The 16,579-nt window shown below is 44.5% G+C and overlaps 1 protein-coding gene across 3 annotated transcripts in view; it reads right to left on the bottom strand.

The window, feature by feature from the left end:
* ASTN2 (astrotactin 2) overlaps positions 1-16,579 on the bottom strand; it is a 950,369-nt gene that overhangs the window by 693,630 nt on the left and 240,160 nt on the right. For 2 of the 3 annotated variants that reach the window (XM_058302487.1, XM_058302488.1), the window contains exon 4: positions 3,888-4,040. The exons of the other annotated variant lie outside the window; for it this stretch is intronic. In XM_058302487.1, coding sequence (XP_058158470.1) covers positions 3,888-4,040 — 153 coding nt within the window. The remainder of the gene's footprint in view (positions 1-3,887; positions 4,041-16,579) is intronic. 3 annotated transcript variants of the gene reach the window in all.

The following is a 16,579-nucleotide window of genomic DNA, read 5'->3' as shown; positions in this document are numbered from 1 at the left end:
GGGACTGTGAAAGAGAAGGTACAGTAAGTTCTCAGGCTCTAAAGAGGGGAACCATTTGCTGGAATTACACAACACAAAGGAAGCCAGTTTGGTTGGAGCACAGGGAACTGTAGAGCAAGTGACCTTAGAGTTGTAGGCAGGAGGCAGATTGTACAGGGCCTACAAGCCATGGTGAGGAGTTTGGGGTTTATTCTAAGGAGAATGGTAGTAATGGTAATAAAGAAAGGGAGGACCAATTGGAGATACATTTTGGAGATACAAGTAAATTCCTTCATTCATTAGTTCTTCAAGGTCCCATCTAACTTGAAGATTAAAATTGCTTGAGAGAAGCGGATTTGGCTCAACTGACAGAGCATCCACCTACGATATGGGAGGTCCAGGGTTCAAACCCAGGGCCTCCTGACCTGTGTGGTGAACTGGCCCATGCACAGTGTTGATGCATGCAAGGAGTGCCATGTCATGCACGGGACGTGGCCCCTGTGTAGGGGAGCCCCACACACAAGGAGTACACCCTGCAAGGAGAGATGCCCTGTGCAAAAGAGGTGCAGCTTGCCCAGGAGTGGCACCGCACACATGGAGAGCTGACACAGCAAGATGATGCAACAAAAAGAGACACAGATTCCTGGTGCCACTGACAAGAAAGCAAGAGGACACAGAAGAACACACAGTGAATGGACAGAGAGCAGACAACAGGGCAGGGGTGGGGAGAAATAAATAAAAAATAAACCTTAAAAAAAAATTGCTTGAAAGCAAACCAAAATCCAGGTCAAACAGGAAAGTAGACGTGGCTCAAGTGATAAGGCCTCTGCCTACCATATGGAAGGACCGAGGTTCAATCCCTGGGACCTCCTAGATGATAAGACAACAAAGAGAGAGATGAAGGGGAGAATCACAGTGAAGTGCAACAGAGACCAGGAACTGAGGTGGCACAATTGACAGGGAACCTCTCTCCACATCAGAGGTCCGCAGGATCGAATCCCTCTGAATCCTACAAGGGAATCATGAGAAGACAAAAAGAGAAATAGATACAGAAGATCACATAGCAAATGCACACAGCAAAAACAGCAGGGCAAGGGCAGGGGCAGGAAGTGGAAGAGGGGAAAAATAAATTAATTTTTGAAACAAAAAATATTTGATTCTTTAAAAAAAATCCAGGTCAAACAGATTTTCATTAATAATTTAATTGTGAAATTTTGCTCTAAGATGGGAAAACAGACATATTACAAGGTGTTATGTAACAAAAGGCCAAGTTTTATGCAAAAATGTTCATGAGGCATTGTTTAATGGTAAAATATTTGGAACAATAATGTTCAACAATATAATTAAATAATGGTGAAATATCAGAATGGTGAACATTTGGGGCATGAAATGAAGCAAATGAATTCAGATTGTTAGTGATGGGGGGATTATAGAATTGGAGTCAAGTGTGTGTGCTCTGTATGAGTCTGCGTGTGTGTGTGCACATGTATGCTTGTAGGGAGGAAATAGGAAAAGGGTTCTTTTTTTTTTTAAAGATCTTATTTATTTTATTTTATTTCTCTCCTCTCCCTGCCCCCCAGTTGATTGTTCTCTGTGTCTATTTGTTGTGTCTTCTTCTTTATCCACTTCTGTTGTTGTCAGCGGCATGGGAATCTGTGTTTCTTTTTGTTGTGTCATCTTGTTGTGTCAGCTCTCCACGTGTGCTGCGCCATTTCTGGGCAGGCTGAACTTTCTTTCACACTGGGTGGCTCTCCTTACGGAGCACACTCCTTGCACATGGGGCTCCCCTACGTGGGGACACCCCTGTGTGGCACGGCACTCCTTGCGTGCATCAGGACTGCATGTGCGCCAGCTCCACACTGGTCAAGGAGGCCTGGGGTTTGAACCGCAGATCTCCCATGTGGTAGACGGATGCCCTAACCACTGGGCCAAGTCTGCTTCCCAGGAAAAGGATTCTTGAGGAATAATGGAGGAATAAAGATGGATAGCAGGGCTGAGGAAGATTATGAGTGGCCCTGAAAGCTCAAATCACAACCATCATAAGATAGCATTTATTGAGTTCCTGATATATTTAGCTGAGCATGCAAGGTGGTCTATGTGCATCATCTCATTAGTTCTTCAAAACAACCCTCTGATGTAGTCATTGGCATCCCCATTTTATAAAAGGAGAAACTGAGGTTCAGAGAGGGCCAATGACTCTTCCAAAGCCATGCAATTTGAAACAGACTCGGCACCCAGACCCTTCTAACCTCTTAATCACTACACAGTGGTTGACACCTGGGTGTACCTCATGCATTGCAAAATGAACTATGATTATCTCCCTTTGCCTCCATTTATGACCAGCTTAATGTGTAAATATTGGTTTTCACACTGCAGGATTAAGACCCAGACAAGCTCTCAACAAATAGCAGGCTCTGATTTTGGTCCAGAAATAGAAAGATCAATCAAATAATAAACAGTTTCAGCCATCGAAGATCCCTCTCTCTAGCTGACAAGAAGGTCAGATGATAGCAAATTGTGTTGCACAGAAGTAAAACCAGTGCTTAACACATATATAAGGAAAAGTGGGGAGAATTCAGGATGAATTTTGACTGTGACAATCAATCTCTGATGTATTTGTGGAAACGTGTCATTCAAGTTAAGCTTGGAAAGAGAGATAGGGCTTTGCTCATATAGAGAGAGTGGTGAAGATTGAAGATTCAGGACTCATTTTTTGGTTCTTCCTGGTGCCACCACTTATCAGCATATCCCCTTGGGCAAGTAACTGTAACCTTCTATGCATAGTGACCTCGTCTGTATTATGGGGGTTATCACTGCATCTGCTTCATAGGGTTGTGAGGAGCCAATGAGATAAAGCATATATGGCATTTAGCCAGCCGCCTGGAACATTGTAAGTACTCAAATGAAAATGGCTGCTCATTGTGGTTAAATAGGGAATTCCATGCAGAGAAACTGGCATGGGAAATGGCATGAAAGTGGAAGCACATGGATTTGGAAGAGACATCAGAGGTATCAGAGCTCTGTGGTGACCCTGAATGTCAGGTTCATAAGCCTGAGCACTTCAGAAGGTACTAGATAACCATTGAAGTTATAGGACCAGAACCAAGTTATAGGGAACTGGAGAAGTGAGGAAGAAAGAAGAGAGGCCAGCTGGAGACTTCTGAGTGGACTTAAACGGAATTTGGAAATTAGGTAATGATAAGGGGCTTTCTCTCATATTCAGAATCACACAGAAAGTCAAGGGAAGAAAAAGATAATGATGATGATGTAGAAAGAGGGACAGAGAAGGGAAAAATGAGAAAGAATGAGGGAAAGATTCGCTTTTATTGCACACTAGGCTTGGCACTGCATGTCAACCTTTTGAGAAGGAGTGGTTTGGAGAAGTAGAGTGACCTGGCCTGCCCAAGGTTACAGAGTTGAGGAGCAGCAGAACCAAAATCTGAATCCAGCTCTGTCTAACTTACAGTGCTCCTGTTCATCACTATATTATACAGACCATAAAAAAAAAAACAGGCCCAAATGCTGTGTTCCTGGCTTCAGTCTGAAGATGTCTTCCATTAGAGTTTCTGACTCTCTTACACTCTCCAGAATGGCATCAGCTACAATTTAAAGAGCATCTACTGTACACAGGCCGTGAGCTAGCTGATTTCCACACATTTTTGCTAATCTTCTCAACTGTCCTAAAAGATCCATTCCTATTTTCAGATGAGGCTCAGAGAAATGAGCTGTATGCCCAGGGTCACAGGTCTGCTGTCTCCATGGTCTCTATCAAGATGATTCACAGGAGAGACAGGGGCAGTAGTTCTAAGACCACGGGGAAGCAAGAGAAGGGGAACACTTCTCCCTGGTATCTTTAGAACTGGGAGCAACCTGCTGATACCGGGGCAAGAGGTTCTGGGAGGGCCTACCTCGAGATTTGCTCCTCCGCTTCCGCTTCCCTGCCGACAGGCTGCGTGGGGCTGGCTGCAGCTGACCGATCTCGATGGGCGTGTTAGCACGGAAACTCTCCTTGAACTTCTGCATCAGGGACTCCACTGTCTCCTGCGCCGCCTCAGCTGCTGCTACAGGGTGGGTAATGGGGCTTTGGTTAGGGTTCCGCCCACCCCCAGCCCCTGGAGGACCGGGCCTGGCCTCCCTGAGTCCTTGGCAATCCCTTCCTGACCCAGTGATGATACAAAATCACAACCCATTGGTCCCAGCACAGATGTGTCTGTTGGCTTATTCAATTATTTATTCAACAACTTCTATGTTTCTTTAAGTATGCTGGTAAAAAGTTGGACACAATCCATGGTTCAGGTAATTCACAATTTGGTCAGACATGTATCCAGGCAATTCCAACACTGTGTGATACTACTGTGATAAGAGAGTACAGAGGGGCAGTGGACTTGGCCCAGTGGTTAGGGCATCCATCTACCACATGGGAGGTCCACGGTTCAAACCCCGGGCCTCCTTGACCCATATGGAGCTGGCCCATGAGCAGTGCTGATGCACACAAGGAGTGCTGTGCCACGCAGGGGTGTCCCCAGCAGAGGGGAGCCCCACGCGCAAGGAGTGCACCCCGGAAGGAGAGCCACCCAGCACCAAAGAAAGTGCAGCCTGTCCAGGAATAGTGCCGCACACAGAGAGAGCTGACATAACAAGATGAGGCAACAAAAAGAAACACAGATTCCCATGCCGCTGACAACAACAGACGCGGACAAAGAAGAAGACGCAGCAAATAGACACAGAGAACAGACAACTGGGGGGGGGGGATAAATAAATAAATAAATCTTAAAGAAAAAAAAAGAGTGCAGAAGAAGCAACAGGAGAGCACCAAGATGTGTCATCACACCAATCTTGGGGGTCAAGACAAGGTTCCTGGAGGACACAATTCCTAGGTTGAGCCCATAAGGAGGAGTAGAAGTTAGCAAACCAAGGTAAAGCAATGTGGGGAGGGGGTCCTGGGCAAAAACCCAGGAAACTAGAAAGAGCATGGTGCTTGGAGCAACTGGAAGGTATTTACTGTAGTTACAACAAAGAGAGTGCTACAAAAGATGAGGCTGGGATTCCTAAATTCATTTAGGAATGGGGACTTTACCTTAATGGCAAAAAGTAATCCCTGAAAGGTTTTAAACACAAAATGGATGTGTTCAAATTTAGTCACCTTGATAACAAGGACTAACTACAGTTTGAATAATGCAAGTAGAGTCCAGCACAGAGGCTTTTGGTGGCCTGAACCAGGGCTGAGACAGTGAAGGTAGAGAGAAGTATATGAGTTCAAACAATATGGTAGAAGATAAGAACCACAGTGTTCGTAGGTCATTTATCACAACATCCCCATTTTACTCAGGAGAAATTGAGCCCTAGCCCCATAAGAGGAGTAACATGCTCCAACACAGCAAGTGGCAGAATCAAGTCAAGGCTAGAATTAGGACTTCTAACCCCCCAATCCAAAGTTCCATCTATTCCCAACAATACTCTCTCATGATTTATTATTAGTTGTAGTGTTCCAAAAATTTTAAAATCAAGACTAGCAGAAAAGTTTCAGGGAGAGTGAGGCCAGAAGGGCAGAGAGAAAAAGGTGGATGATAAAAGGAAAAAAAAAAAAAAAAAAACCCCAGGAGAGAAGCTTGAGAAGGAAGGAGAGAGGCAACGCAAAGGGCAAGGAGAGGAAACCAGAAAGAAGAAAAGGAAAAAGGAAATTCGCTGAATCATTTCAGTGCCTTTGTTCTAAGAAATTCCCAAAGAGAGCCCAGGGCTTTGAAATTTTTTAACTCATCCCTCCTTCCATCTCTGCCTCGAGAGGCTAGGGCATTTCTTTTTCAGTTGGAGCTACATGCTGCATGATGCCAAGAGACAGGATGTGCAGAAGATTCCTCTTTCTTTGAAGGAGGTTTCGCCAGACTGGACAAGCAAGGCACCCGAACTTCCCAGCACCAATTTCTAAGAAGGTCCTGTTTTCCTAGGAAAGCTTATCAACTTAGACAGATGGAGCTGCAGGGCAGCTCTACCCAGAGGGCTGCCCTGTGCACTGGGTTTTGCGAGAAACCCCATCTTTGGGAAGTTGGGGGAATCTGTGTTTGCTAAGAAAAAGACAATTGACAATGCAAATGAACCATGTGGTAGCATTATAGATTGCTTTCCTGGCCCTCTTTCTCTTTCCACACATAACTCAATTAAGTCCACTTGAAGGTGAAGCAACATTCCAAACATGGTCCCCTTTCTCTAAGCCTCTGATGCCTAACCCTCTGTCAAGAGGCTATAGGACAATTCTGAGAAGCAATGCCATATCCATTTCTGATGTCTTAGACCCAGGGAGGACAGGGAGTTGCCCAAAATTGTAAGAGGTAGGACAGGGAGTTGCCCAAAATTGTAAGAGGTAGGACGTGTGGTGTTCACAAGCCCAGAGCAAGTGGAAGTGTGGAATTCTCCAGGACCCCCACAGGTCTGTCAGCATTCACTCATTTCCACTCAACCATTCACTCAACAGATATTTCTGAAAAATGATAATGTACTTGGGTTGAACACAGGAGACACAATAGTGAAAACACAAAGGAAGAAACAAAAGCAGTGGCCACTGCCCTCATGGTGCTTGCCACACAGCCAGGAAGACCAGTATTAATGCAACAATTGATGTATAAGGTAAAACTTTTCATTGATACGTACTATAAAGGGGAAGTAAATAATGGTATAAGAGGCCATTAGAGGAATAAGACCTAGCCTTGGAAAATTGAGGAAACTTGCCTCAAGAGAGTGAGTAGCATGGCCAAAGTCTGAATGAAGGATAAGGCAGTCAGTTGGGGAGAAAGTTGTAGAGGAAGGGTAGGGTGAGGCACGTACTGCAACACAGGCAGAATGGACAGCACAGGCAAAGGGGGAGAAGGGAGATAGACCTCTGGATGAGATGCTGAAAGGAGATGGTGTGAGATAGTGCTGGAGAGGTTAGGTAGTGGCCCATCTCAGGAGGGCCTTTGAGCCTCGTTAAGGATGGAACATGCTGAGAGTGACCTGGTCTGAGTTGCATTTAGGGAAGATCACTCTGGCAGCTGAGAGCATTCATTGGAGAAGGACAGGAACAGAAGTGAGAAGATGGCCCAGCTGGGAAGACAGGGAAGTAGTGTCAAGGTCCAAGTAGGAGACGTTGGTAGCCTAGAGTAGAGAAGGATTGGGAGAGAAGGAGAAGTGGGCAAATTTGACTTATTTTGTAGGTAAAACTCCATCAGAATGTGGTGACTGACTGGAAAAGGCAGAAAAGGGACAGGGAGATATTGAAGATGAGTCCTGCCTTTCTGGTTGCACAGTTGAGGAGTGATAGTGCTTCCCAGTGAGAAGAACACTAGAAGACACCATGTTTGGGAGAGAACATCAGTTTGGTTTTGGTAGGAGAACCATTGTATTCAAGACGTCTAAAAGTAAGTGTTGAATGGTCAGTAAGCTATGCAGGTCAGAAACTCACAGGAGAGCCCTGGGCTCTACAGAGACTACACATGCTTTCCTTAAAAAAGACAGAGAGGCAGTGGAGCCTAACAGTTAGAAGCATGAGCTTCTGGCACAGGTGAGGTAACTAACAGAACACATGTTCATTCCCTACCTGTCCCGGCTGTTTTCTATTTGCACCTCTCAACTGATCCTCCACTCCCAAATCCATTCTGTTCTACTCCATGCTCCAGACACAGATCCCTTTGGACTGGATTCAGGCTCTCTGACTTCTAGTTGGGTTTGGCCAACAGAAAGCTCTGACTGGATCTGGGCATGCAGGGGGAAAGAGACTTTGGGGATATTTCTTCCCTTGTTCCATTCCTGCTTCTCTACCATATTGCTAATGGGATGTGACCCTTGACAATCTTGACAATTACAGCTTTTGCTGGGGGACCCCTTCTACAACTCCAGTTATCAAAGGTTCCATCAAAACCATTAGTTCTAAGGGTTAGTATTGGCTTCCTGATATGTCTTGTCCCTGGTGCCTCGCTATCCCCATGTCGATTTTCTTAAACCTACCTCCACTCTATAAGGAGTCCCTGCAGTGACTTCTCTCCAAAATCCCATTTGAGGCTGCATTCTTTGTCCAGCTGGGATTTGACTGACACACCATTCCTTTTTTTCAGGACTCTGACATTTCAGCATTCCTAAAGGTCAGCTTCTTCCTACCCTGTGTTTCTGCTTTACTTTCTCCCAAGTTGATGCAGATCTGACTGGCGGAGAGGAGGACATGCAGAGATGGAAGGTTTGCTCCCCCGAGCCGCGAGGGGTTTTACTCCCAGCTGTGGCAAACCCCGTCCATCTGTTTGGCACTCTTGCCTCGGCAACAGTACACAGAGCCCAGACAGGCTGTGACCGATGCCATCATGGGTACCCCACATCCCTCCTGACCCCATCCGGCAGCTCTGTCAATATCAATATATCAAGTTGTCCAAACAAGCCACTTGACTTCCTGGTACCCACGGAGTTCCTCCTCCCCAGAGCAGCAAAATGCTCACCCGTCGCCTGGATGAATGCAACAGATGGTGCTTGATTTGAGCATCGCGGCAGGCCCAGCAAAGGGAGGGGCAGGCGGGGGAATGCTGCCTCTTTCTAATTGACATATGAGAGATTGTCATGCTTAATGCGAATGAACCACTAGTGCCTGAGGAGAGTCCTGGTCCCCCAGCCAGAAGAGGGGAGAGGACAGGAGAGACGAGGGAAGGGGAAGGAGGAGGAAGAAAAATTACGAATGGAGAAGAAAGATGTGCTAGGCAGGGGGAAAGGAATGGTTTGGGGGCAACAAAGAGGAATCGGAAGTAGAGGAGAAGGTAGAAGGAAAATGAAGATGAGAGAGCAGGAAAAAGGAGAGAGAACAAAAGAGGAGACAGAAAAGAAGGTAAGAGAAGAGATGAGGGGGCCAGAAAAGAGGGTGGACCCTGAGTCACTTTGCAAAAGAACAAGGAGGGTGTCAGTTTCCAGATCCCAGGCAAGCACCAGGCCGGTACTCTCCCCCACAGAACAGGCATTACTGCTGCATCTACTCTGATTCTCAATGTTTCTCCATTCAAAACTGTCATCGACCTTTCCCCCACCCAGCCTGACTTGTTCTGCAGAAATGACCTTAGTTTGTGTCCAAGTGCCTGTGTCATTTTATCACCCTCTTTAAATTTTTAGATTCATCCAACCTATGGAGGAAGAAAATTCACGATTCTTAAATTGCCGGGTCAAGAGGCCTGGCATTTCCACATGTTTTCTCATTGATTCCTCTTAACAAGCTTGAAAGGTGAATATCATTAGCTCCTGTTAGATTTGAGGAAAACCAGACTCAGAATTTAAATAATCTTCCAGGATCACACAGCTTAGAAATGGCAGAGCTGGGATTTGAACCTAGCTTACGTGATTCTGACACCCAGCTCCATCACTGCACCACCCTACACAGGCTGTCTCTGAGCTACATGGTGGAGGGAGACTAATGTCCCAACTTTAGACTTTGGATGTGGCTTCTCTGGGCCTAAAGAGTCACTTTGACAAGCCAGCCCTCCTTCCATATGACCATCTGGCCCAGGCCAGAGCCAATGGCTCAGCTTCATTGGACTTGGACACTGACCCACTGTGACAGAGAAAGCTTGCCCAATATTGATGGCAAACACTGTCTCCTGTGAGATCTCAGGTTGAGCTCGTGCCCTTTTTCACCAGTTCTGTCTTGTTACTTTGTTCAGAAAACCAAGTAACAGGTGGGCCTTGCCTGGCCATACTGCCTAGTGCATGCGAGAAAGCCCACCCAAGTGTCAAAGTCCTCTCTGCCGTCGTATGCCCTACAGCCATGTCCTTCACTTTTCCAACTCTGAGTTCTTCCTTCTGTAAAATGCTCACAGGGTTGTTGGGAGGATCAAATGTAACTATGTTTAAAATATCGACCAGAGAATCTAGAACATAGTAAATGCTCAGGAAAGAGCAGTCATTTACCACCTTCCTGCCACTCACCCTTCCCAGCTTCATGATTAGTCATTCCATTCATTCATGTTTCATTCATTCATTTTGAAACTCATCTGCATTATAAAATATCCACTTTGAAAATGCTTCTACAGATTATACATTTCCCCATTTCTCTGATAGGACAAATAAGGTACCAAGAGGCAAAGTCATGATAAAAGTCAGAATCAGACCAAGATCCAGCAACCCAGGAAAAGGTCTCCTATTGCTACCATACGTCCTCCATGCTTCCTCAACTTCTGGGGTAGTTTTAATCTCAGCCCTCACATTGTGCACATAGGCTTTGAACTAGGTCACACTCAAGTGCCAGGTATGGGGGGGGGGGTGCTAAGTCACCACAGTCCTCAAGTACAGCTCAGCTAGCAAGACCTGACATAGCACAAAGAAACAGCATATTTTGAAGTAGTGAGTCCAGTCATTGTTTCCAACTTTCCATCTCATAGAGCAGTCCATTTTATTCATAAAAAGAAAAAATTTAAGAAAAAGAAAGGAAGGTAAGAAGGCATGAAGAAATGAACAAAGTGAAAAGCTAGTATTTTTCAGTCAGATGTGTATGTTCCACTGCTAGAGCAAATTTAAAACCCATTTGCACACTTTAAAAAATGGCTATCTCCTTCCAATTCTCATGGACAAAAGTTGACGGATAGAATTTTCTCACTTTTTAGTTTTTTCTCCCATGCGTTTTCTTAAACCTTTGGTGCCTGGTACAGCTTATCTTTAAACAAGCGCCCACAGACAAGAGAAATGAACAAACAGTAACAAATATAAATCGGCAAACTTGGGAATAGCCTTTTCTTCTCTACACGATCATGTGCCTGTCAACAAAGATTGCAGGCTTGTAGGCTGGGCATCATTTCTGCTGGAAGAACTGCATTGAGCTGAATGATGGAATGAATTAAATTTAGTGACAGTTTTCTCTGTTCTGGGAGAACACCATCCTTTCCATGCACTGTGCCTTGCCAGGACCCAGAAGGTCTCTATAAGATTCTCTCCACCATCCTCTAGTTCTCAACAAAATGTGCTTACAATAAGATGAATGCAAGAATCACACTCCTCAGTTTGTAAAGCCCTTTTCCATCCCTCAACTCATGCTATCCTTACAACCGTCCACTTGAAAGAGCCCAGAGAGGTACAGGGGATTTGCGAATGTCCCGCTGGAATTGGTACTACAGGCCCACAAGCCCTGTTGAAGGGAGAAAGGGTCACCTTAGTTAGATAAGCTGAGTCAAAGACTTCTTAGTCACATTCCTATCACCTTGAAGGCAAGGAGTGGCCAGAAACAGGAAGTGGAGTCAGTTAGTTTAGAATGCTAGCGGTGAGGCTCTGAGACTTGGGTAGGTGTGGTAGGCACTCACAGTCTAAGCTTCTCCAACAGTTAGAATGGGCTTTGTCATTCTAACTTCAGAGAGATGTTTTGGGATTAAATGAGATGCTGTTAAAATGCTTTTCTACAGTGCCTGATAAGCACAGTCAGCACTTTAGAGATGGGAGTTCATATTATTATCATGAAAAGGATTTTAAAGCACCATTCACAACAAATCCAGATATTCTGTCCATCCCTGGTGGCCTGTGTATGTCCAGAATCTGATGGGACTCACAGTCACAGCCAGATTCTCCTCCAAGATTTCATTCTTCCTGTAACTTCTCAGCAAGGTCATATGATGGGCCTTGGCACTCCTTGAAATTGGAGAGCACCTGTGTTCTCTAAATGAAGTCCTGCATTCAACACCATTACTGGGTGCTCTATCCAGGGGTGGGCATTGGGGACACAGTGACAAAATGGACATTGTCCCTTCTTTAAAGAGTACAGTGTTTAGTGGAAGAGAGAGGCAAAGATAATGAAAACAGAATGTGCTAAATGCCAAGGTAGAAAGAGCAGTACAAGGTACCATGAGAACACTGGTAAAGTGTTCCCTAATTCCCTTTGGGAGTGGACAGGATATGGCAATTTCCCACATATGGTACCAACCAGTCTGAGCCTTTCAGGACATGAAACCGGGTGAGAAAGACAACATAAAGAACAACATGTGGTGGGCCACAGGGCAAGGAGTATAGCGCTAACCACATACAGGTTGGTTCTTCTAGTGCTTAAAGTGAGAGAGGATTTTATTACAAAGAAAACCCACCTTTCAGCTAGAAAGGAAGATCGGATCTTTCTGCTACCTCCAGCTCATTTCCCAAACTCTCTGTCTTCTCCCATTGTTTGAAAAGCCCATCTCTTCTGACAGCCCTGCTATCCAACACTACTGCTCTTTCCTGTGCCTGTTACTGCCATCCCAGACACCCAGGGCATAGTGGGCGTCTATGGGTAGAATAGCAGAAATCAGACAGATCAGAGTCTGAGCCTCCATTCTATCACATAACTCACTGTGTGATGCTGGGTATGTTCCTTACTTTTTCTGAGCCGCAGACCATCTTGAAACCTAGAGCGTAAGTGCCCCTCAAGAATAGGGTTACATTCAATGCTGTGATATATGCAAACTGTTTATTAGCACAGTACCCAATAAATATTAAGCACACAAAGAAGTATAGCCTTTACTATCATATTATTGCTAACTGGCTTAAGTGAGATAAGCTGCAGAGAGCCATATACAGAGTCAAAGCACAATAAATACTAGGTCTTCCACTTCTCCTTTAGGTAACTCCAGGTCTTTCTTAAGTGAGGACTGTGGATGCTGACTCCTGTTGTTCTCTCATGTTTAAATGTTAGCAGAGACCCTGGCCTCTGTAACATCTAGGCACTTCCATTGCCATTTGACTTTAGCGAACCCTATCAAGGCTACATCCTCAATCTTGCCATAACCCAGGATCCTGATCTGGCTGCAACATCAATCTTGGAAATAGTTTCTGCCCATGGCTCTCTTTCCATGCTTCTAACTTACTCTGTCATGCTCTTCAGTTTTGTGTTTTGACCTCTAAGAGATCACTGGTTTCTGACTTTTAGGCATATTTTGGAAAACATTTGGAAAACTCTTGTCTGCTCCTAAGGTCTGGCACCATCACTATGTGCCAGAGTAAGTTGTTTCTTTGGCATCTGGTTGGTAGGGAGGGGAGAATACAGTCTGCTACCCCAACCTACACCTTCCCCCTCCCCCCAAATTTTAAGCTCTTTCTGGTTTCACTTCTTCCCCTAAAGAAGTATTCTGGACTTCCTTGATTGATTTCTTAACATGGTATGCTTAAAGGTAGCAGCACAATTTGCCAAGGATATCACATTAGCCAGATAATCACAATAACCATAATGTATCCTCTACCATTTACAAAGTGTTTACTATGTAACAGGTTTTATTTTCAGGCAAATACAACACTTATTTAATGTTATCATTATAATGACTTGTGTTAGATGAAGGTATTAGCATCATTTCTTCCACCCCTTCTTGAATCCACACTTTTGCTTTAAGATCATTGAAGATCATTGACTTGGGCTTGACTGTAAGATTAGATCTGACTAGTAGGATATGGGTGAAAATCAGCATGAATCATCTATGAGTCTAGGCTTCAAGAAGCATCACCTTTTTCTGCTCACACATTTGTATCTGCCACTACCTTGGCAAGAACCTGTTCCTGCTAGTCTGTTGGCCTAAAGTTGATGAGTGATACAAGGCAGATCACCAGAAGTGCAGCATAAAGCAGAAGTCAACCCAGCTCCTGCAGCCGAGGTCTCTGAACACAGTCAACTTGCAGATGATGAGCAAACCCAATTGAGATGAGCCCAACACATGACAAATCAATGTTTATTACTGGATGCCACTGGGATTCCATAATTGTTTCTTACATAGATTGTTGGTGCAATGATTGACCAATACACAACCCTGAAAGATACATATGATTATTTTCATTTTACAATGGGATAAAATGTGGCACATGGAGGTAGTTTTTAAATGATATGTAGGCTGTAAATAGCACAGCTGGACAAATACCTTCAAATGCTTCTTCTTGGCTTGTTTTGCAGAGGGACCAATAAACACGATTTAATGAACTGACTTCCACATTGGAATAGATGAGAACAGTCCCCCTTTCAACCACCTTCCTTTAGATGACATCACTGATAATTGTGAAGATGATCCCAGAAATGACAACCAGCTGAACTGAGCAGCCCCTCTTCAGTGGCCTAACACATCTGTTCATGTCTTTCAGCACCGGTCCATGCTTGTTAAATGAATGAACAAATATTCCAAGGTAGTATATGACTGGACACTGAATGAGAGGTATGAAAAATATACAATGTGGCTTGGGTACATTACTGTGGCAGCACGGGGAGGGAGGACTGACTATAGAGAAAAGAATATGGAATTTGTATAATTCTCACTCCTTCAACTGGCAGATTTTCTCCTCAAGCTAAAGCAAATCTTCCTAGGGCAATAGGGTAGTTATAAATTTAAACATACGCAAGTCTACTATAGCAAATGGCAGGGATTGTGGAGTGAAATTAATGCTGCCACATTATAAATATGTCCTATTTTTCAATATTAAACTCTTAAAAATAGACTGGCTAAATATATAGACAATAATGGATTGAGGCTGAGTTGGCTTTACTATAAGGCTTGGGATTTTCCATTTAATGACTTCTAATTTCAATTTCCCATTTCTATGTGACGGTAAAAGAAGGCTTGCTTTATTACTCGTGATTATGTACCATCACCCCACAAACCTCAAGCACAGAGCTAGAGGGCACCTCTAGGGATATGGCAGAGAATCCTGAATTGGGAAACCAGCACACCTAAAGGCAGAAGGTCAGGCCCGAAGTTTCAATCTTCTGCTATGTGACTTTGGACATTGCACTAGCCTCTCTGAGCCTCAGGAAATAAACATTTCCGTGAGATGTGTGTTAAAGCATGAGGTTAGCTGCGCTACGGTGAAAGGTTGAAATATTGCCACTTAACTGTTGCTAGTAAACACTAGAGTTCTAATTTAGGTTCTTCACATCCTTAATAGAACAGATATTACACACACAAAAGGATGAGACACAACAACATGGTGAAATGCAGGGCAAAATCATTTTACTCTATACATTGAGGGCTGAATCCTGGCTTTGCCAGCTAACATCTGCTCACCCTTGGGTACAATGAGGTCACGTCTTGGAGCCACAGTTTTTCTTCATTTACAAAATGAAGATGAGGCTACCCTAACTAGGAAGGTTTACGTGCTTAAGCACAAGGGTGATAACATTAACTCCCCATTTGTTGAGTGTGTATACTCTGTGCCAGGCACTGTATTCCCATTACGGGGACCGAGCCAGACTGGGAACTCAACCACCGCTGAAATGATACAAATCGGAAGAGGAACAAAAGAAGGGGGTGGAAGGGACCGAGAAGAGATCAGCCTGGGGAGTGTCAAGGCTGTCCCCAGGATGCCTGGTGGATATGGGGTCCCAACCGCATCTCAGGAATTATTTCTATTTTACGGCTAGATAACCCTGAATTTTCATCTTCTCTTTTTATTTGGTCCTGGTTAAAACTCGCTCAGTTAAGTATTATGTATAAGTACATACCTCCTTTTTTCTCTATCCCTTTCTCAGGGAATGGCCAAAAAAATTGAGCTTAGGCAGCAGAGAGGCCTGGAAATCATGCCTTTAGTGGAGCAGAACAAATTCCTCCTCTGATGTTTTTTGGTAAAATAATAGAGATCCATCCTAGGGAGCCATTTGCACAGGGAGCCTTGCCTGCACGGGCGGATGGGTCTTGAGGAATGCTCTCATTTTGCTAGATGTGCACAATGAGGTAGAGAAATGTGATGAGTGAGCGAGAGAGGCAGCAAGCCTGTGACAGAGCCTCCAAACCCATCTTGTCTCATAGCAACACAAGAGATTTTGATAGCCCTCGAAGGAGGCTCACACTCCCAACCCCTGCTCGGATAAGGGGTATTCCAGGATTAGAGATACCACGTGCTAGCTCTCTCCTCTGAGGATCTGCCTCCTCTTCCTCAGTCTTTCTCTCTTATTAGTCACCTCCTGATTTAAACCCCCGGAAGGTGGCCTCCGCATATCTCGATTGAAAGTAGGTGTCGACTGAGTTTTTCTTTAGTTCTCACCAATAGTGTAGAGTTTGTAGACACAGCCAGCTGGGTGCCCTTCCCTTTCTCCTCAGGCATGTGATTTGCATTCAAGAATTTGGGCATCAGAAAGCTCAATACAGTCTGGCAATAAGGTGACAGCTGAGAAAGCAATGTGTATTCTTAGGTCACATAAATGGAAGCATGAAGTGTAGAACCATAAAAAGGGTAGCTCCCCTCTGCATTGCTCAGGACACACCTAGAGAACCGTGTTGAGATCTGAATGTCACATTAAGAAGATGGGTAAAAGAAGAGCAGATCCAAATGTGAGTAGCTAGTTTGTTACAAAAGCTTAAAATGTTATCACATGAAGAACAGTAAGACTCTGAGGGAGTAGAGGTTCACTCTCTTCAACCCTGCAGGACTGAAGTGCTAGTACAACTTCCAATGCTAACATTGAATGTTTCCAGTGCTATAGCTATGCCCCATGCCCCAGGGTACACTCATATATATGTTTTATAATGACAAGAGCTAATGTTTTTGAGGGCTTACACTGGGTCAGGCATCTGCTATAGTGCTTTGCAGATGTAATGTCATGTAAATCTCAAGGAGGCAAATTCTGTTTATATGTCTCTTTCTCAGATGGGAACACTGACCCAGAGAGGGTAAGATTCTG

Source organism: Dasypus novemcinctus, chromosome 8 (genome assembly GCF_030445035.2).
Source record: "Dasypus novemcinctus isolate mDasNov1 chromosome 8, mDasNov1.1.hap2, whole genome shotgun sequence".
Lineage (NCBI taxonomy): Eukaryota > Metazoa > Chordata > Mammalia > Cingulata > Dasypodidae > Dasypus > Dasypus novemcinctus.
This window is presented reverse-complemented; position numbering and strand designations above follow the sequence as displayed.